At 39.8% G+C, this 15,421-nt stretch overlaps 1 protein-coding gene and 1 long non-coding RNA gene across 2 annotated transcripts in view; one reads left to right on the top strand and one right to left on the bottom strand.

Annotated features, from left to right (window-relative positions):
* Positions 1-13,084, top strand: part of CLINT1 (clathrin interactor 1) — a 67,119-nt gene extending 54,035 nt beyond the window's left edge. The window contains exons 9-12 of the mRNA XM_083603854.1: positions 5,875-5,961; positions 9,118-9,413; positions 10,252-10,456; positions 11,305-13,084. Coding sequence (XP_083459980.1) covers positions 5,875-5,961; positions 9,118-9,413; positions 10,252-10,456; positions 11,305-11,660 — 944 coding nt within the window. The 3' untranslated portion in view covers positions 11,661-13,084. The remainder of the gene's footprint in view (positions 1-5,874; positions 5,962-9,117; positions 9,414-10,251; positions 10,457-11,304) is intronic.
* Positions 829-4,682, bottom strand: LOC310758031. Its single transcript, XR_014545623.1, has 2 exons — positions 1,439-4,682; positions 829-1,178 (listed from the first exon to the last, which is right to left on the bottom strand). It is a non-coding gene; the product is annotated as an uncharacterized lncRNA (long non-coding RNA).
* Positions 13,085-15,421: the final 2,337 nt, after the last annotated feature.

The following is a 15,421-nucleotide window of genomic DNA, read 5'->3' on the forward strand; positions in this document are numbered from 1 at the left end:
AGTAAATGTTACTTTCTATAATGGAGTGCATGTTTGGTATATTTAAAAAAACCAATGAATAGCCATATCAGGACAAAGTAAGGAAGATTGTCTCTGGCTGGCATGAAATATTAAGATGGTTCTATTTACATATCTTCACTGCTCTGCTGGCGTGATTGTAGAATCATCAATCTTATATTAGGTGGCTAGATGTTGATAGCTGCAGTTTTATAATCCACATTACCTGTGAGCAAATTAAGAAGAGGATTAAGAGCTATGTAACTGAAACAATGCTTTCTCTTGAAGGAAGAATTTCTCAACAGATTCAGAACACAGCATTAACGTTGTTAGTGGAAAGATTATTTTCCACCCCTTTTTATCTCCCATTTACAATACCATGAGCTTCTGAAAAGGTGTGGCTGTACTTTTGGGCTTTGTGAACTGTCATGATTCTGCCAGAATTGGTTACTCCTATACAAATTTTCAACATGGGGCTGGTTCCATAAAAGTGCTCCCGCAAGAAGACTTTCCTGCCATCTTCTTCCAACAGCAGCCCCCTGCATCCACTAAAAAGATGCTCCAGTGGGACAGGGGGTGCTCTGGAACAGTGTGGGATAATAAGGGAGGGGGGGTTAAATGCAATTGAAGCACCTTGTGCAAACAGGTCCCATGACCTACAAACAGCTGGTGTTTCAGCGACCTTTGGTGAGCCTTGCACAAACATCTTCGTGTGATTGCTTCTCTGGTTGCAGAAGGATATACATGATTGGCTAATGATTGGCTAAATCTGGAACTTCTACTATGTATTAAACCCAAGCAAAATTTCGAACAGTTGCAATCATTCCCCCCGCCCCCAGGGTTACTATTATTTTATTATTATTTTGTCCTGTGTATATTAATTACATAGTGATAATAACATGAAATTATTTTCTCATAAGCAGGACTTTAGGCCACAGCTATTAAGCTTTATCCTTTTGCCCCCTGCCACTCCCTGCTTTTGAAGGGTTCCTTAGAAAATGCAAGCAGCAGCTTGAAAACTTTGCAGAGGCACAGGAATTCTTCTCCTGTCAGTATACTGGAGAATGAGAGTCGGCATTATATCCCTGTACTTAGTATGATTTTGGATTCTGAATTCTTGTGAGTAGGTGTATTTTAAACGGCAGCAAACGTGATTGGAAGCTGTCCATATTAAGAAATACCTGTATTTTTCGCTCTATAAGACACCAGACCACAAGACGCACCTAGTTTTTGGAGGAGGAAAACAAGAAAAAAAATATTATGAATCTCAGAAGCCAGAACAGCAAGAGGGATCGCTGCACAGTGAAAGCAGCAATCCCTCTTGCTGTTCTGGCTTCTGTGATAGCTGCACAGCCTGCATTTGCTCCGTAAGACGCACACACATTTCCCTTTACTTTTTAGGAGGGGAGAAGTGAGTCTTATAGAGCAAAAAATATGGTACATATATCTAGACTGTTTTTTGGATGAGGCCATGGCCTTGGGCTAGGGCAATAAAAGTTTCTGGTGATTGTATAGAAACTTAAGGAGTCTTTTTGCTGGGTCTTTGTTACTAGGCATTGAGATTTCCTTCGCCAGCAAATATCTCTCCAGTTTGTCTACCGTTATTTTTTTATTGGGTTTTTAACATACATGAACAGTGCTCAGTCCCTCCACTTTCCTAAAGTTGTGTTTTCATGTAGGAATAGGGTCAACATCTTTAGTTCTTGATCTCAATCTTCTTAGAAACATTCTACTTTTAGCTTTAATTGTGTTTTTCTCTACCATCTGGTTTCATAGTTCCCTTTAAAACCTGATCATAACACAATGTAGACAGACATTGCTTCTTTTTTGGCATATGGAGTATTCTACAGTGATAGAATATTTGGAATACAATATTTTTCCTTTACGGTTCACTGAAACTGTGTGCTTCTGTTAAGCTTTGTAGCAAGAGCCATTGCATACATGACCCATACCTCTCTACTACCATGGGCTCCCACTGATTTGAAGCACTCACTGAAGTCCTGCTAATCTTATAGGCACAGAGCCATCCCTGTGGCTAAAGAAAAGGATGGGTTAGGGTTAGGGTTCTAGACCACACACAATGGGTTATGGTTAGGGTTCTAGACACAACTGCAGCTGTGTGGGAAACACTTTAATCTGAGTGGCTCCTATGCAGCTCAGCATTGTATTTGATCTTCCTTGCGTTGATGCTGTAGTACCTGCCTTTCCCACCGCCTCATACGTAAATGGAGTGTTAATGGGCAGATTGTTCAGTCCTCATAATATTGACAACAGCAGGTGTACACATATATTTGGTCTTACAAATAAATACAGAGAGAGGAGCATTTCTTACAACACTTGAAACATGTTTGGATATAATAAAATGTTCTACTCTCATTCCAGTTATCTACAGGTAGATCATCTATTATAAATAATGTTGATATTCCCCTTGTTCTCCACAAATCTAAAGTTGATGCAACAACTTAAACAGATTGAGAATCCCAAGAGGCAAATAGGTTGGGGTTTTCAAGCTCCTGTTTTTATTGCACTCCCTTACAACTTCCTAAAAAGTATCTCCTGAAAGTCAAAGGATTTATGGGGTAGGATTCAGTGTGACTTGAATATGCCCCCACCCTCAATCAGTTTTCCAGTTGTGTATGGAGCTCTTTGGATCTCAGCCACAGCCGGTATCCCATAATTTGAAGGAGTGCTCAACTATTAATTTAAATCTCTATCTGGAAAAAACCCTGATCTTATAGACTGTTGCTGTGAGAACAGAACATGCTCATCTTTCTTTTGAATCTTTTGTGGATTTGCCATTTGACTGCCAATTATTCTGCTTTCACTCCTTTAGTGGAAGTTAAGCTTACCCGCTCTTTCCACATCAGCATTTAGAAAATGTCCTAGAGATGAGACACATTACCAGCTGGCCACCACAAATAGCATCTTCTGCTGCCCTAAGGAGACAGATGGAAGGAGTTAATTTATAACGACAGCTCTCACTTGGGAGTCTTTGAGGCTAGCTAATGATGTTGTGAAGATTAGCACTGTCCTTCCTAAGGAGGTCACTTTCCCTAACCTGTGTGCTACTTGCTGTAAAGAGCATGGCTCCATTAGCTTGTGGCACGCACAAAATAGCAAAAGGGGCCACAATAGGCATTGATCTCTTTTGTAAAGATAGGGGCATGGAAATCTCATGTTTTTGTGGAGGTGCCTGCCAAGCAACTAGTCCACACCAAGACAGTGGGAAGCATTTTTCCCCCCAAGAAGGGGGGTAAATACATTGAGCAATGCCTAATACAAATCTCTATCATTTAATAGAGGATAGAAAAAGAAAATGAAACAGATTTGTGCAGTGCTTCATATGGAAATGGTAGTTGTTAGCTCACCCTGTTGCACGACTATCAACACCAGGTGGCTGTGCTGGCACTGCATCCTAAGTAACCATCTTCATAGACTTGCTGTTAGCTTTGAGTAAACTTTCTGTGGAGGAAGCAACTAGATAGAGCATGGGACCACCAAAATATGTGCAGAAGCAGATTAATCCCAAAAGATTTCACCTGATTTTTAACTGGCTCAAGCATTTGCCATACGGTTGTTACTTTTAAATTGACTGTTTGGTATCATTTACCTGTATTGTCTAAATTAGCACTGCTAGTTCAAATAACCATGGTCTTGAAATTTGTAATCATTTAAGTATGCTAGTGTTTACGGACAAGACATGTGCACGTGGTTGCATATGCCATGCAATGCTATGTAAATACTGTTTGTTTCCATCTTCTGGATAGCGCAAATGTATTGTACATCATCAAGCTGCTTAGATAAAAGTGATGCTTATCTTTGCATAAAACTCCATCACAGTTTCCCATAATGATTTAAGATCTATAGTGGTAAATGCCCAATCTGTCTGTCTTTTGGATATGCTCTACAACATAATTCACCTATTATAAGACTTTAGGAGGGTCTTGTTACTGCAGTTGTTAAAATCTCCTATTTGATAGCATATCCATGTACATTCTGAAGGGAGATGCTCCTATCTGAAAATGAAGTATGACTTCCTAATAATTGACTAAAATAAAATATCATTAAAAAGAAATACAAGTACACATGTATTAGAAAGGGAATTGTTCCTTTTATTACTGCCAGCCATTTATTAAAAAGGCAATGGTTCTAGTTTAATTAACCGAGTTGAGAGCAGCAGATGGAGCAGAATGTCTTGCAGCGATAAGACAATTCAGAAATGGCACCAGATGTTGGAAGCTGTCCCTGGTGGTGTTTGAGTGCAACACAGATGTTACAGTCCCACCTGGCTAGTTTCTAAGCACTGCAGGCTAAGCAGCTGTGATGTAACCCATATAATGTACGCAAACACTAAAAGCAGAATAATTGAGCTGCTGGTACTCCTTGGAAGGGTGTGACTGCTCAGAGGTGAATTTTTTTAAGGACAAACGGCAACAGCTAAGGCCATCACTTTTTCGGTACTTTCAGAGGAGGAAACTGCCAACTAGAAGCCTAAAGCCCTTTATTAAAGACATGGTGGCGGAGAGTTGCTTCACCCAAACATTTTCCTTCACAGAAAATATATATATCTGCAGAAAGTGCCTATTTTTTTGTATGTATTTCTCTCAGAGGGCCAATTAATGTCCACAATTTTAATAATTTGAATGGGGGCTTTCCTTTTAGGGCTAATAGCTTGGAAGGAACTGTAGCATCCTTGTGTACAGCATTCCCATTCCTGCTCAGACATCCCCACCTGCGGCAACCATCCTATTTAGTTTGGCCCTCAAACTTGACATAAGGAGATGTACAGAACAATGACCAGTGCAGAGGCTGTGAATCTTTACCATTTTGATAAAAAATGTGTAGGAAAGAATAGTAAAGATACTATATTTTGTAGTAAATAAATCATTAGTATCTACAACTGGGACTTTCAATGTTCTTATTCTGAAAAGAAAGCAAACTTATTAAAAAATGAATACCAGTGCAGGTTTTATGCATTAAAACCTTGAATCTGAAATCCTGTGCAAGTCATTCCTGCTTTCAGTCTCACAAGATTTAACATGTAAGGAGGCCTTTTTAAATTTTTCATTCTATGCAGCATAATAAGCAAACAAAGGCATTTCTCCAATAAAAGACTTGTTCTGTTTCTTATATCTAGTACGTGAGTTAGAATTGCATTAATCTTTACTGTGTGATATTTCTTCCAAGCCTACGCTGGGTCTTCACCAGTTTTGCGTTCCATGCAACCTTGGTAAATTATTACTGAAATTACGAAGTAGAATATAGACCACTTGCATTGATGTACAAGTGGTGGGATATAACTGAACCATAAAAGCAGGCATAATTCGATTTGACAGGTTTGTTTGTGTACAAAAAAGAAGGAAAGAAAGACTTCAGCCATGTATATGCCTTGTGACATTTTGTTTTGATTGGACTATCACCCTTCTGAATCAATCTTCATTTAACGCATGATCGTTTGTGGTGCTCTCTTCCATGCTTGTGCATGCCAGAGTAGTGAAAAAGTTGAGGGTGGAAACTCCCCACAAACTAGTCAAAGTAAAGCACAAGAGTATGATTGCATACACACCCAGGTTTTGTTCCTGCAGCCCGGTTTGCAGGATTGCCACATATTTCAGTTTTTGTACCATGACAACCATCCTTGTATAACAGCCATCAGTGGTAAAATATCTTGTATTGAGGGATAGAATTTGACTTGAGAACTGTGCCCTTAAGTACTTTGAGCTTCAATACGCTTGATGGATTGCACCATTTCCCAGAACTGTATATCTTGACTCCACATACGAGATATTTAAATATAAAATTTAATATTTGATGTGAACTGCTACTGGTGTGGGGCTGTGTTCACTAATTTACAACAAGTCCTTTGATTGGTTGTAGGTGGAGCCACTGACCCCTTCGGAGGGTTTGCGGACTTTAGCTCTGCTGCCGCCGCCTCTGCCTCAGCAGGCTGCCCCCCATCACAAGGTACAGTGCCAAGGGAGTGGAACAGAAAGATGACCTCTCAAATTTTGTTCTCTTACTACCTGAAAGTGTCTTTTCTTCCAGAATAGATTAAATTCTATGTCGAGTTCTCATTTTAAAGGTGCTATATTCTGCCGTGTTGTATTGTGATGTAGTTTCATTTTATTATGACTTATTCCCTATTCGGGGCAGAGGGATTAATTATTTGGGGAATGAGCTTTTCCTTTGACCCTTCGCCCAGGGGTGGCTTACCTTTTCCAGCTCAAGGGCCACATCAAGGGTTTGCTACACCTTTGAGGGTTGCATAGATCATGTGCACTTGGACACACACACTTGCAAAATCCACCCAGGTGAAAGAGGGGGACGAGCAGCATACATATGCACACCCCCAGCAGAGAGGATGCGCGCACACACAAATGAAATAATTGCTCTGGAATGGTTTTTACAAGCACCAAAATGAATTTAAATGAATTAATACTGCAGTAATGATCATTACTTTGTCTCCCCTCACAAACACCTTTACCATTAATTGAAGCTAACTGAAATACTGGGCTGGAATGATTTTCACAGGTACCAACAATGAATTTCAATTAATTAATACTGAGTAGTAGCTATTGCTATAGTATAGTATGTTGTGTACTCCATCCCCTTTCGCCTGTAATGGTATTCTTTTATGTGATCTGCAGTAAGCCTCTTAAGAATTGTATTCTACAAGTCCACATTTTATATTAAAGTACTCTCTTGGAAGAAGGCTAGAATTGACCCAAGAAACATTTAGAATTCGACAATAGATGCTGTGCATAAGGCAGGATTGCTACATGTCCTAGGAGGGGACTGTTAACTTGTGTGTACTGATTTATTTAAGTTCCACACAAACTAAAAATTGTCCACTGGGGAGAAAAAACATGAAAACTTCACAGTAAGAGCCCCTTGTATGGGTGAGGAAGCTTATACAAATGTTATGATTGGCCCTAAAATACTGTCTTTTGTTGTATTCTTGCCACACTGCTATAATAATTGCTGTTACCCAAATTACTTTTTAAAAGACCCAATGAATTAATGTTTTATTACTGAGCAAAGATAGCTGGTCAACAGAGCTGGGATTGTTCAAAGAGTTTTGAACCAAGCAGTAGCTAAAACAATTGTTCTACCACAAAGCATATTGCATAGAAGAAGGTGTGGTGTTTCTTGCAGCCATCAGTAATAAAATGCATTGTATTGAGGGATAGGATTTGACTTGAGAACTGGGCCCTTAAATACTTTAAGCTTTAATAATGTTCTGCCTTGATTTTACAGGTTATTGAAAATTTAGGTTTGTGGTGCTCAAATCCTATTATGCTAATAATGCAGTCTAAGCTTGATAATACTCCTTTATCAGTGTTAATATGATTAATCTCCACCAATCACCTTTATGCAAGCAGCCAGCAATGATTAATCATTCTTGAGCGATAAAGCCCCCCCAGAAATCTTTTGTTGATTAATCATCTTTGGTAAAGTTCCCCGAAGAGTGGCATCAAATGCTTCTGTCTTCTCCCCCTTTCCTTTATTTGTGTTTGGATATGAGCATCCCGTAACTGGAGAATCAGCATTTACTTATCCATCAGGAATACTTGTAAGTGTGCTTAAATTTTTAATAGGCAGTACTAATTGAAATATTCCCAATAAAGTCCCTTTTGTAAGGGAGATCAAAGCAAAATGTTTCATTGTGGCCCCAAGCTAATGAATTCTAGCCCAGCACTTGCGTTAAAGTGGAGTGCACAGATAAGCGATGGATGTACTTTTCCCTCCCTGCCCTTCCTTACTTAAATTTTAATCCACCTGTGGAGGAGAAATTAATTAAAACAAGGGTTTTATACCCAGGCGAACAGGTACTATTACGAATTATTGACATGAAATGTAAATTATTGCAACCTTTTTAAGATTAGGTGAGTTAGATTCTAAGTAATAGGCAGGTTTGTAGATCACTAATTCCTAGCTGGCTGTACAGACCAGATTATTCTGAATTCAGCAGGGTCTCTCATCTCTCAGACCTGTCAGGTGAACATTGATTTAAAATTTTGAATGCTTTCTTTTCCATCTGCACTGATGAGGCCTAACAGTTAAAGGTAAATTGCAAGTTGTTCAACTGTGTGAAAACCAGTGCTGGCATGTGTGCCCCTGTGTGCCTTTGTCTGTGCATCAGGCTACAATAGTAAGATCTACGTAACTGTTGCACTTCAAAACTGAAATACTCATCAGTGGCTAGCAATTGATAATCATACCAAAGGCTCATTCGCTTTAAAAACCAAACATCTATTTCCTCATGATCTTTACACCTTGGAGCTTCACTCACAAGTTTATTCCAGTAAAATGTGTATTTTTAAAATATGTAAAGACAGGCAGACTGTCGTTAAAAGAACTAAATGTCTTGCAGCTCTCTATCTTTTCACATGGTGTACAAAGATTTGAGAGCGTGTGAGAGCTTTGAATGCATATTTATCAAAGCTCCCATAGAGCGCTAAATAAATACTACACAATGCTGTTAACAAGCACAACAGAGGTGAGATAAACACCCTGAGGCAACTGAATTTGAAAGCCCATTATTTTATTGGTATCCCACTTAGCTGTACCAGTTTAATAACTCTATACAGCAAGTAATGTATATGTAATCAGATGAGTTTGAACAAATTGCTGTTTTTATGACTTCTTGCGACTGTGAGACCAGCCTTGTTCACAGTGATTGATTCAAAACATCAATGAGTTAATGTTTTCAGCTTTGCTTAAGGCTCCCAATTTTGAGCTACTGGCAATTTAGATACTGAACTTCTGCTATGCTTCAGGTGTCTCTTATGCCTGCCACATTCTTATGTGTTGAAAGTGGATCCTGCAGATTTGCCTGTTAGGAAATCTATGTCCCACTCATGTGGACTCCACAGGTGGCACATAACCAGCCATACTTTAGCACTGGTGTGGCTGTTTCATTCTTATGCCCCCCCCCTTTTGCTATCCTGTTAAAATTGTTGGAATATTCATGAGGGAGGGTAATGTCCAGATGGAGATCCTACCTGCAGATGTTAATCTGGATGGACATACATCGGCTCTCATTTGTTTCACTTCATGGAATGTGGCATTTGCTCTGTGCTTTTCATAAAGACTCTTACCTTTCTTTTCCCTCCCCAGGTACAACTGCAAGTGGGAATGGAGAGTTTGGCGACTGGAGTGCCTTCAACCAAACCTCTCCAAGCCCTGCTGCTTCAGCTGGAGAGCTCTTTGGTGGCTCTGCTCAGCCAGCTGTTGAGCTCTTTGGTGGCTCTGCTCAGCAGAGCCTTGGCCAGCCTCCAGCTGCTTCAAATCCTTCTGACCTCTTTGATTTGATGGGTACCTCCCAAGCCACCATGACCTCTTCCCAAAGCATGAATTTATCTATGATGGGTTCCAGCACTGTCAGCATCAATCTACCTATGTCCAGGTCACAGGTATGGTGCTGTTCTGCAGTCCCTTGACTGCTGTTTACTCAACGGATAGTTTTGACACACGCTTAACTTAAAGCATCTTTTCTGTGGCTCTGAAAGTGTTTTCTTGCCTTTTTGCTTCACTGGCCCCTCTTTTCTTCAAGATTCAAGTAAATTGAGAGAGGAAACATCTAAAGCAATCTAAGAGTTGTAGAACATAAGGAAGACTTCAAACTTGTGACACTTTGATTGTAGCAAGGGGGATGAGGGTGGGGAGTGCCACCTGTTTCTGGCTCACATATAGTTTTACCCAGTTTAAGAGTAGTTGACTATTGAAAACAAGTCTTTGGACTTGGAAAACTTAGCAACTAGTTGATCAGGTATGGTCTGAAGTTGCATGAGGCCATTAACCTACTGAAATTAAGCAAGTCAGGGTCTGGTCAGTGCAAGACCTCATGGAAATTACTTGTGTGGGTTCCATGATGGAAGAAAGGTGGAATATACTGTAAATGTAAGAAGAAGAAAACTAATTTTCCAAAGCATCTAAAATAGAAGGATGGTTCAGAGAAAGTATTTTTAGGTAAGGGGGGAAGCAAGGCACTTCTGAATTACCATTCTTGGCACAGTTCCAGAAGACTACCAGATGATAGGTAAAGTACTTAAAGAGATGCTCTTGAGAATTTTATGAGCATGAACTTCAACTTTCTTCAGTTCTCTTAGGAGAACATAAATGTCCATCTGTTTCTCTTTATGAAGACTGGATGAACTCCTCTCTCTGATAAATTATAGCTGTAAAATACTGTGTTGGCAATTCGTAGCATAACTCTAAAGATCTCTTTTTTTCTTTCTTTAATGCTTCTAGCCTTTGCACGGTGTTAACCCAATGATACAGAAGCCTAATCCACTTTATAATATGGGCACAGAGATGGTTCCCAAAAATGTAGGCAAAACCCTGCCATCCACTTGGTCAGACCCTAGTGTAAATATCAGTTTGGACAATTTAGTTCCTGGTATGCAGCCTTCCAAGCCCCAGCAACCATCACTCAACACAATGATTCAGCAACAAAGTAAGTAATACAATTCTTGCTGTGCATGTATTTCAATGAGGTCACACTTCACAATATATTCTTGATCAAAGGGTGGGTGGGTGTTAAAAAGCTCCAGAACGCTAGACTTCCTCAGCACCTATAAATTCTCTCTTTTCCGTGACCAGAGTATATTATCTGCAACTTCGTAGCCTTCTACTATTTAAAAACTCTCTTGCTTGAGTATGCACAACTTTTGATTGACCAGCCATTCATTGGGTTCTGCCTTTTGTTTTTGCGATCCCAGAGAGCATGTGACTGGTGAGCCAACTATGTTCAGCTTGATGGATCACAAACTATATCGGCCTGCTTGTGCTTTGAATTTTCCTCACCCTGATCTAATGATATAGTGCAGCCTTTAAAAGCTTTTTATGATGTCTCTTCCCAAACTCTTGAACAGTCAGCCCCCAAGCAGTGAAAGGGGATTCTTGTTCAACAGAATTTTCGTTTTCTTCTCCCTTTCCCCCAGTTTCTGAACCAGGTACTAACAAAGTTGTGCCTAAAAAGATCTAATGTAGAGGGAATACACTATATTTGTGGATCCCTGAGCATAATAAATAAGTGGATATCTAGACAAAGCATGGTTTGGCCATGGAGAAAGAAGAGAATTGGAGGAAGGGGAACTGTGACAACTAGGATTTGTGCTGGACTTCAGTTGTCAGGCATATAGAAATATGTTGGATGATGCCTTTAAGGATCATCTTTGTTTTTAATATACAGCCAATACGTTAAATAAGGGTGGGGTGGGAATATACTTGCATTTTCTTTGAATGATAGAAATATCATAAAAAAATCACCTTAACATTTAAAACTTCATTTCTGCCCCGTAGATATGCAACAACCGATGAATGTGATGTCTCAGAATTTTGCAACCATGAGCCTCAACTCACCACCCAGCATGATGCCTGCTCGACCTCCTGCAAACCCATTGATGGGCGGGCCTGTTCCCGTGGGAATGGGAATGCCCACTGTGATGACTGGCACGATCGGGATGGCCTCCATGGGAGGCACACCTATGATGAACCAGGGCATGATGGGAATGAATGTGAACATGGCAATGCCAACTTCTGGAATGGGTTTGTCGGGCATGGGCATTACTAATATAGCTGTGGCATCCTCCATGACTCCCGGAACTGTGCAACCTAAGCAAGATGCCTTTGCAAATTTTGCAAATTTTAGCAAATAAAGATTGTAAACCAATCAGATTGAATGAAGGATTTTAGCTGCACAAATAAAGCTGGGATAAGGGTTGAAAATGCTGATCAAATGCTTTCTCTTTTTCTTTTATTGCTTACTTTAAAGGAGCCCATCTAAAGAACCCAAAGGTCATTTTGTAAACTCCCAACCTACTTTTGTTCAAGTTTTGGTGAAGAAAACGTCCTCCACCGAGTGATATGGTTGATATTGCAATCACTAGGCCTTGTTTTTTAACAAGAGAATTAAAAGCCTTTCTTAGATGGCAGAACCAGTTTTAACTTTGAAACTTGTGGAAACTCTGGAATTTGGGGCCTGGGTATATCTGTGTGAATCTAATTTTATACTTGATTTCTTTTTTCCCCTCCTGGAATCTATTTATCATAATTGGATCCGTTCCTTTTCCTACCACTGAGTCAAATTTGAAGTCAAAGTATGCTGATCAATTTTTTATAAGAATATATATATATTTTTGTCCAAAAAAAAAATGGCTTACATATGTGATTATGGCTAATTCAAAGGGACCTGGAATGTATATATACTTTTGCTACTCTTCCAGCAACACTGCTATACTATCCAAATTTTTATTATAGACCTCTTTAAGCAATTTGCTGATGAATAGGGTGGGACGGGTGGGGTTTTCCTACCTCTTTCTGCTTTAGTACACAATGCAGAACTGGTAGAAACTTCATTCAGACTGCTGTATGGTTTCCTTTCAGAGAACTCTAGAGAATATATATATATGGTTGGGTTTTGGTTGGGGTGGTTTTTCTGCAGCCATACTCCAGTGAAAAGTGGCAGCCCCCCTTGGGGTCTCTGGGGTCACTGTTTACATCACTGACAGTCAAAATGCAAGAATTTTTTTTTCTTGCAACACAAAAAATGAGAAACAGCATCTTTAAATTAAGAAAGAACACCTCTAAACTTTTTGTTAATCCAACAGCATTGGATTCTAAATTTTATACATTTGGTGACTTCACTTGTTTTATGTAAATATGGCCTTAGCAATTGCGGAATCCAATAGAAAGGGATTAAATAAATATATATAAATGAATAAATATATAGATTATTATTATTATTATTATTAAAGGAAACCTGTAGCAGTCAGATTTTATGGATTAATGAAAATAAAGGAAATGAAAGAATAAATTAAAGGCTTTTTCTTTTCCTGCTATGATTCTGCATTTAGGTTCAAACACAGATCATGATTTTTAGTCTGGGATGCAGAGGTTCAGTTTATATTCACAGAGCCAGGGCTGCTACTGAGAATGAGTACTATATTCTAGGTATGAAACTTTATTGGCTCCCCTTTCTTATGTTGGATATTTTTTATTATTATTAAATTGATAAAACTTTATTTCCATTGTATTCATAATGTTCTGTTATACATAACATTAAAGTGTTCATTAAAAACAATGTTGGGGCTGCTTCTCCTTTCATTCCATTTGACATTTCATGAGAGCAGTGGGGGGGGGAGAGAAATAATTATAATTTGGGCAAAGTAATTTTTATAAATAATTTAAAATTGTTTAATGACTTTTTATCTCCCGCCTTCCCTATCTGACTCTACTGTTAGGAATTAAAAATGAAGCAGCGCAGATATCTTGACCCACTCCAGCCTTGCTAATGCTCCATCTACAACATTTCTAATTAGGCAGAAATTCATGTACTTCAGCTAAGTGGTAATGAAAAGTGATTCATTTGCTGAATAAGAGATGAGAGTGAGTGTAATTAGCTGACTGCGGTTTTTAATCTTTCAACAATTCAATGTGTTTAAATTAGTTTCAAAGAATAGAGCTTTCAAGTGTTGTTACATCAAAGTAATCAAGACAAGCTTTACTGGCTGTGCGGGACAGATCGCCTTCTCTTCAGCTCCAGTTTTGAAACCCTTGAACTTTTTGTGGGAACTGTCTTCGTAAGTTTGTCTTGTGACAGATGTTGAGAAGCAAAAATAAAAAAGTAAAAATAAAATAAAAATGAACCTACAAAACTGCAGGAGGTGGGAGCAAACGGGTTTTCGGGGGGAACGGAGAAGTTGTCAAACCTGTTTTTAAAAACCTCGTTCTACTGTTATGATGTCAAGGCACCAAAGTCCAATAATGTATGCTCAATACAATACAATGAAAGGCTGGGATGTGCCTCTTCAGGCTTTAAAAGAATGCTTCAGAAAGCAAGTGGGAACAAAGTAGTGTTGAAACTGAACTAGATTTACTTCTTTAAGAAATGTTGTGAAGTATTTCGGTAGTAGTTCTGCGTTGAGATTGAATCCTATTGCTTTCCAAAGGGGTCCAGGCAGTAACAGTGACACATTCAAAGCAGGCATTAAAAACATTGAAAACCTGTGCCTCTTAAACCTGGCCACAAAGTGCTAGGGCATACGGTAACTTGTGTTTGCTTGTGAAAAATGTATTGTCAAACTTTCAAGAAAAGGGACAGCCATAAAAGTGGATACTCCCGAAGCTTGCTTCTCTACATAATCGTGTTAAGTTCAATCAACCACCATGGATGGTAGTATCAAGAGTATTCACCTTGGTGTGCAGATCTCACAAATTGCCCAAAAATAAACAATTGCTCAGAGGAAAAAGAAATGGCAGATAGTCGCAAAGCAACCTGCAGAGGCTTGGCAGTCTTACAGGCTCACATTGGGATGTCATGGGACATAAGAAAAGATTGTACGAAGAAGGCAACAGGGCTCACATTCATCAGGTACTTGGTATGTTTCAGATTTACAGTTTCCACCCAAAATAGATGACCGTGTTGTATGCAACTTAAGCATTATGCTTGGGTCTTTTTGTAAGGCTGTGCTTCGGAATGCATTTACCATGCCATCGCAGAACACTAGGACCTAGCAAAGGCATAAACGGCACAGGTGCACGCTTGCTGATAACCTGAGCACTCAGTGTGTTCTACAAAACAGAAACTGCATCTGAAACCACTAAACAAGAGTATTTATGGCAGCATCTGTTTCATCTCGATCCATCAGCAAAGAGGAGCTTGACACTTCTGGTGGAGAGGAGGAGGGCAGGAGGGATTTATCAATGAAGTTTTTGCATAATGTAAGCAGGCATCCTGCACTCAAGGTGATATCAACAATAAATGTAACCAGCGCTTAAAACCATTTATATTCTCCCAGGTCTCGGGTTTCCAGAGATGTGTATTCCAGGACACTTTATCTTACCTAGGTATTCAGTGCAGCAACCGTCATCCTATAGTGCAGAGGTTTTCAATCTTTTTGAATCCATTGCTCCTTTGACCAACTACCTTCTTTCTGCATCACGCTGAGGGGCTCAGGAGCCCAGTTATATTGCCCCTTGCCTGCGACCTCTCACCCTTTTTTGAACACCCTCCCTTGTGGAGTGTTCCCTCAGTCTCTTCTCTCCTTGGGAGTCCTCCAGGTAGCTGCTGCTGTCCCTGGTTTCTGAGCTGCTCCCACCCCAAAGAGAGGTGCCATCTAGAGGCACCATTTGCCTGCAGAGCTTATAGCCAGGGCTGCAGCTATGCAAGCCTTTTGGAGGCAGAGACACAAGAGGGCAGCAGAGGAGGGAAGGAAGGAAAAAGGGACAGAGGCCAGTGTTGCCCACTGCACCCCTGACCATCATTCAAGGCACCCCAGGGGGCCACGGCACAATGGTTGAAAACCACTGCTATAGTGGACTCACGCTCTGAGTCTAGATCCTTATGTAGCCCAAACAGCACCATCCAAACATTAGCAGGCATGGAAGGGTCTCAATGTTTGCAGGAGTAGATTTTTTT

The sequence above is a fragment of the Podarcis filfolensis genome (assembly GCF_964270895.1).
Source record: "Podarcis filfolensis genome assembly, chromosome: 2".
NCBI lineage: Eukaryota > Metazoa > Chordata > Lepidosauria > Squamata > Lacertidae > Podarcis > Podarcis filfolensis.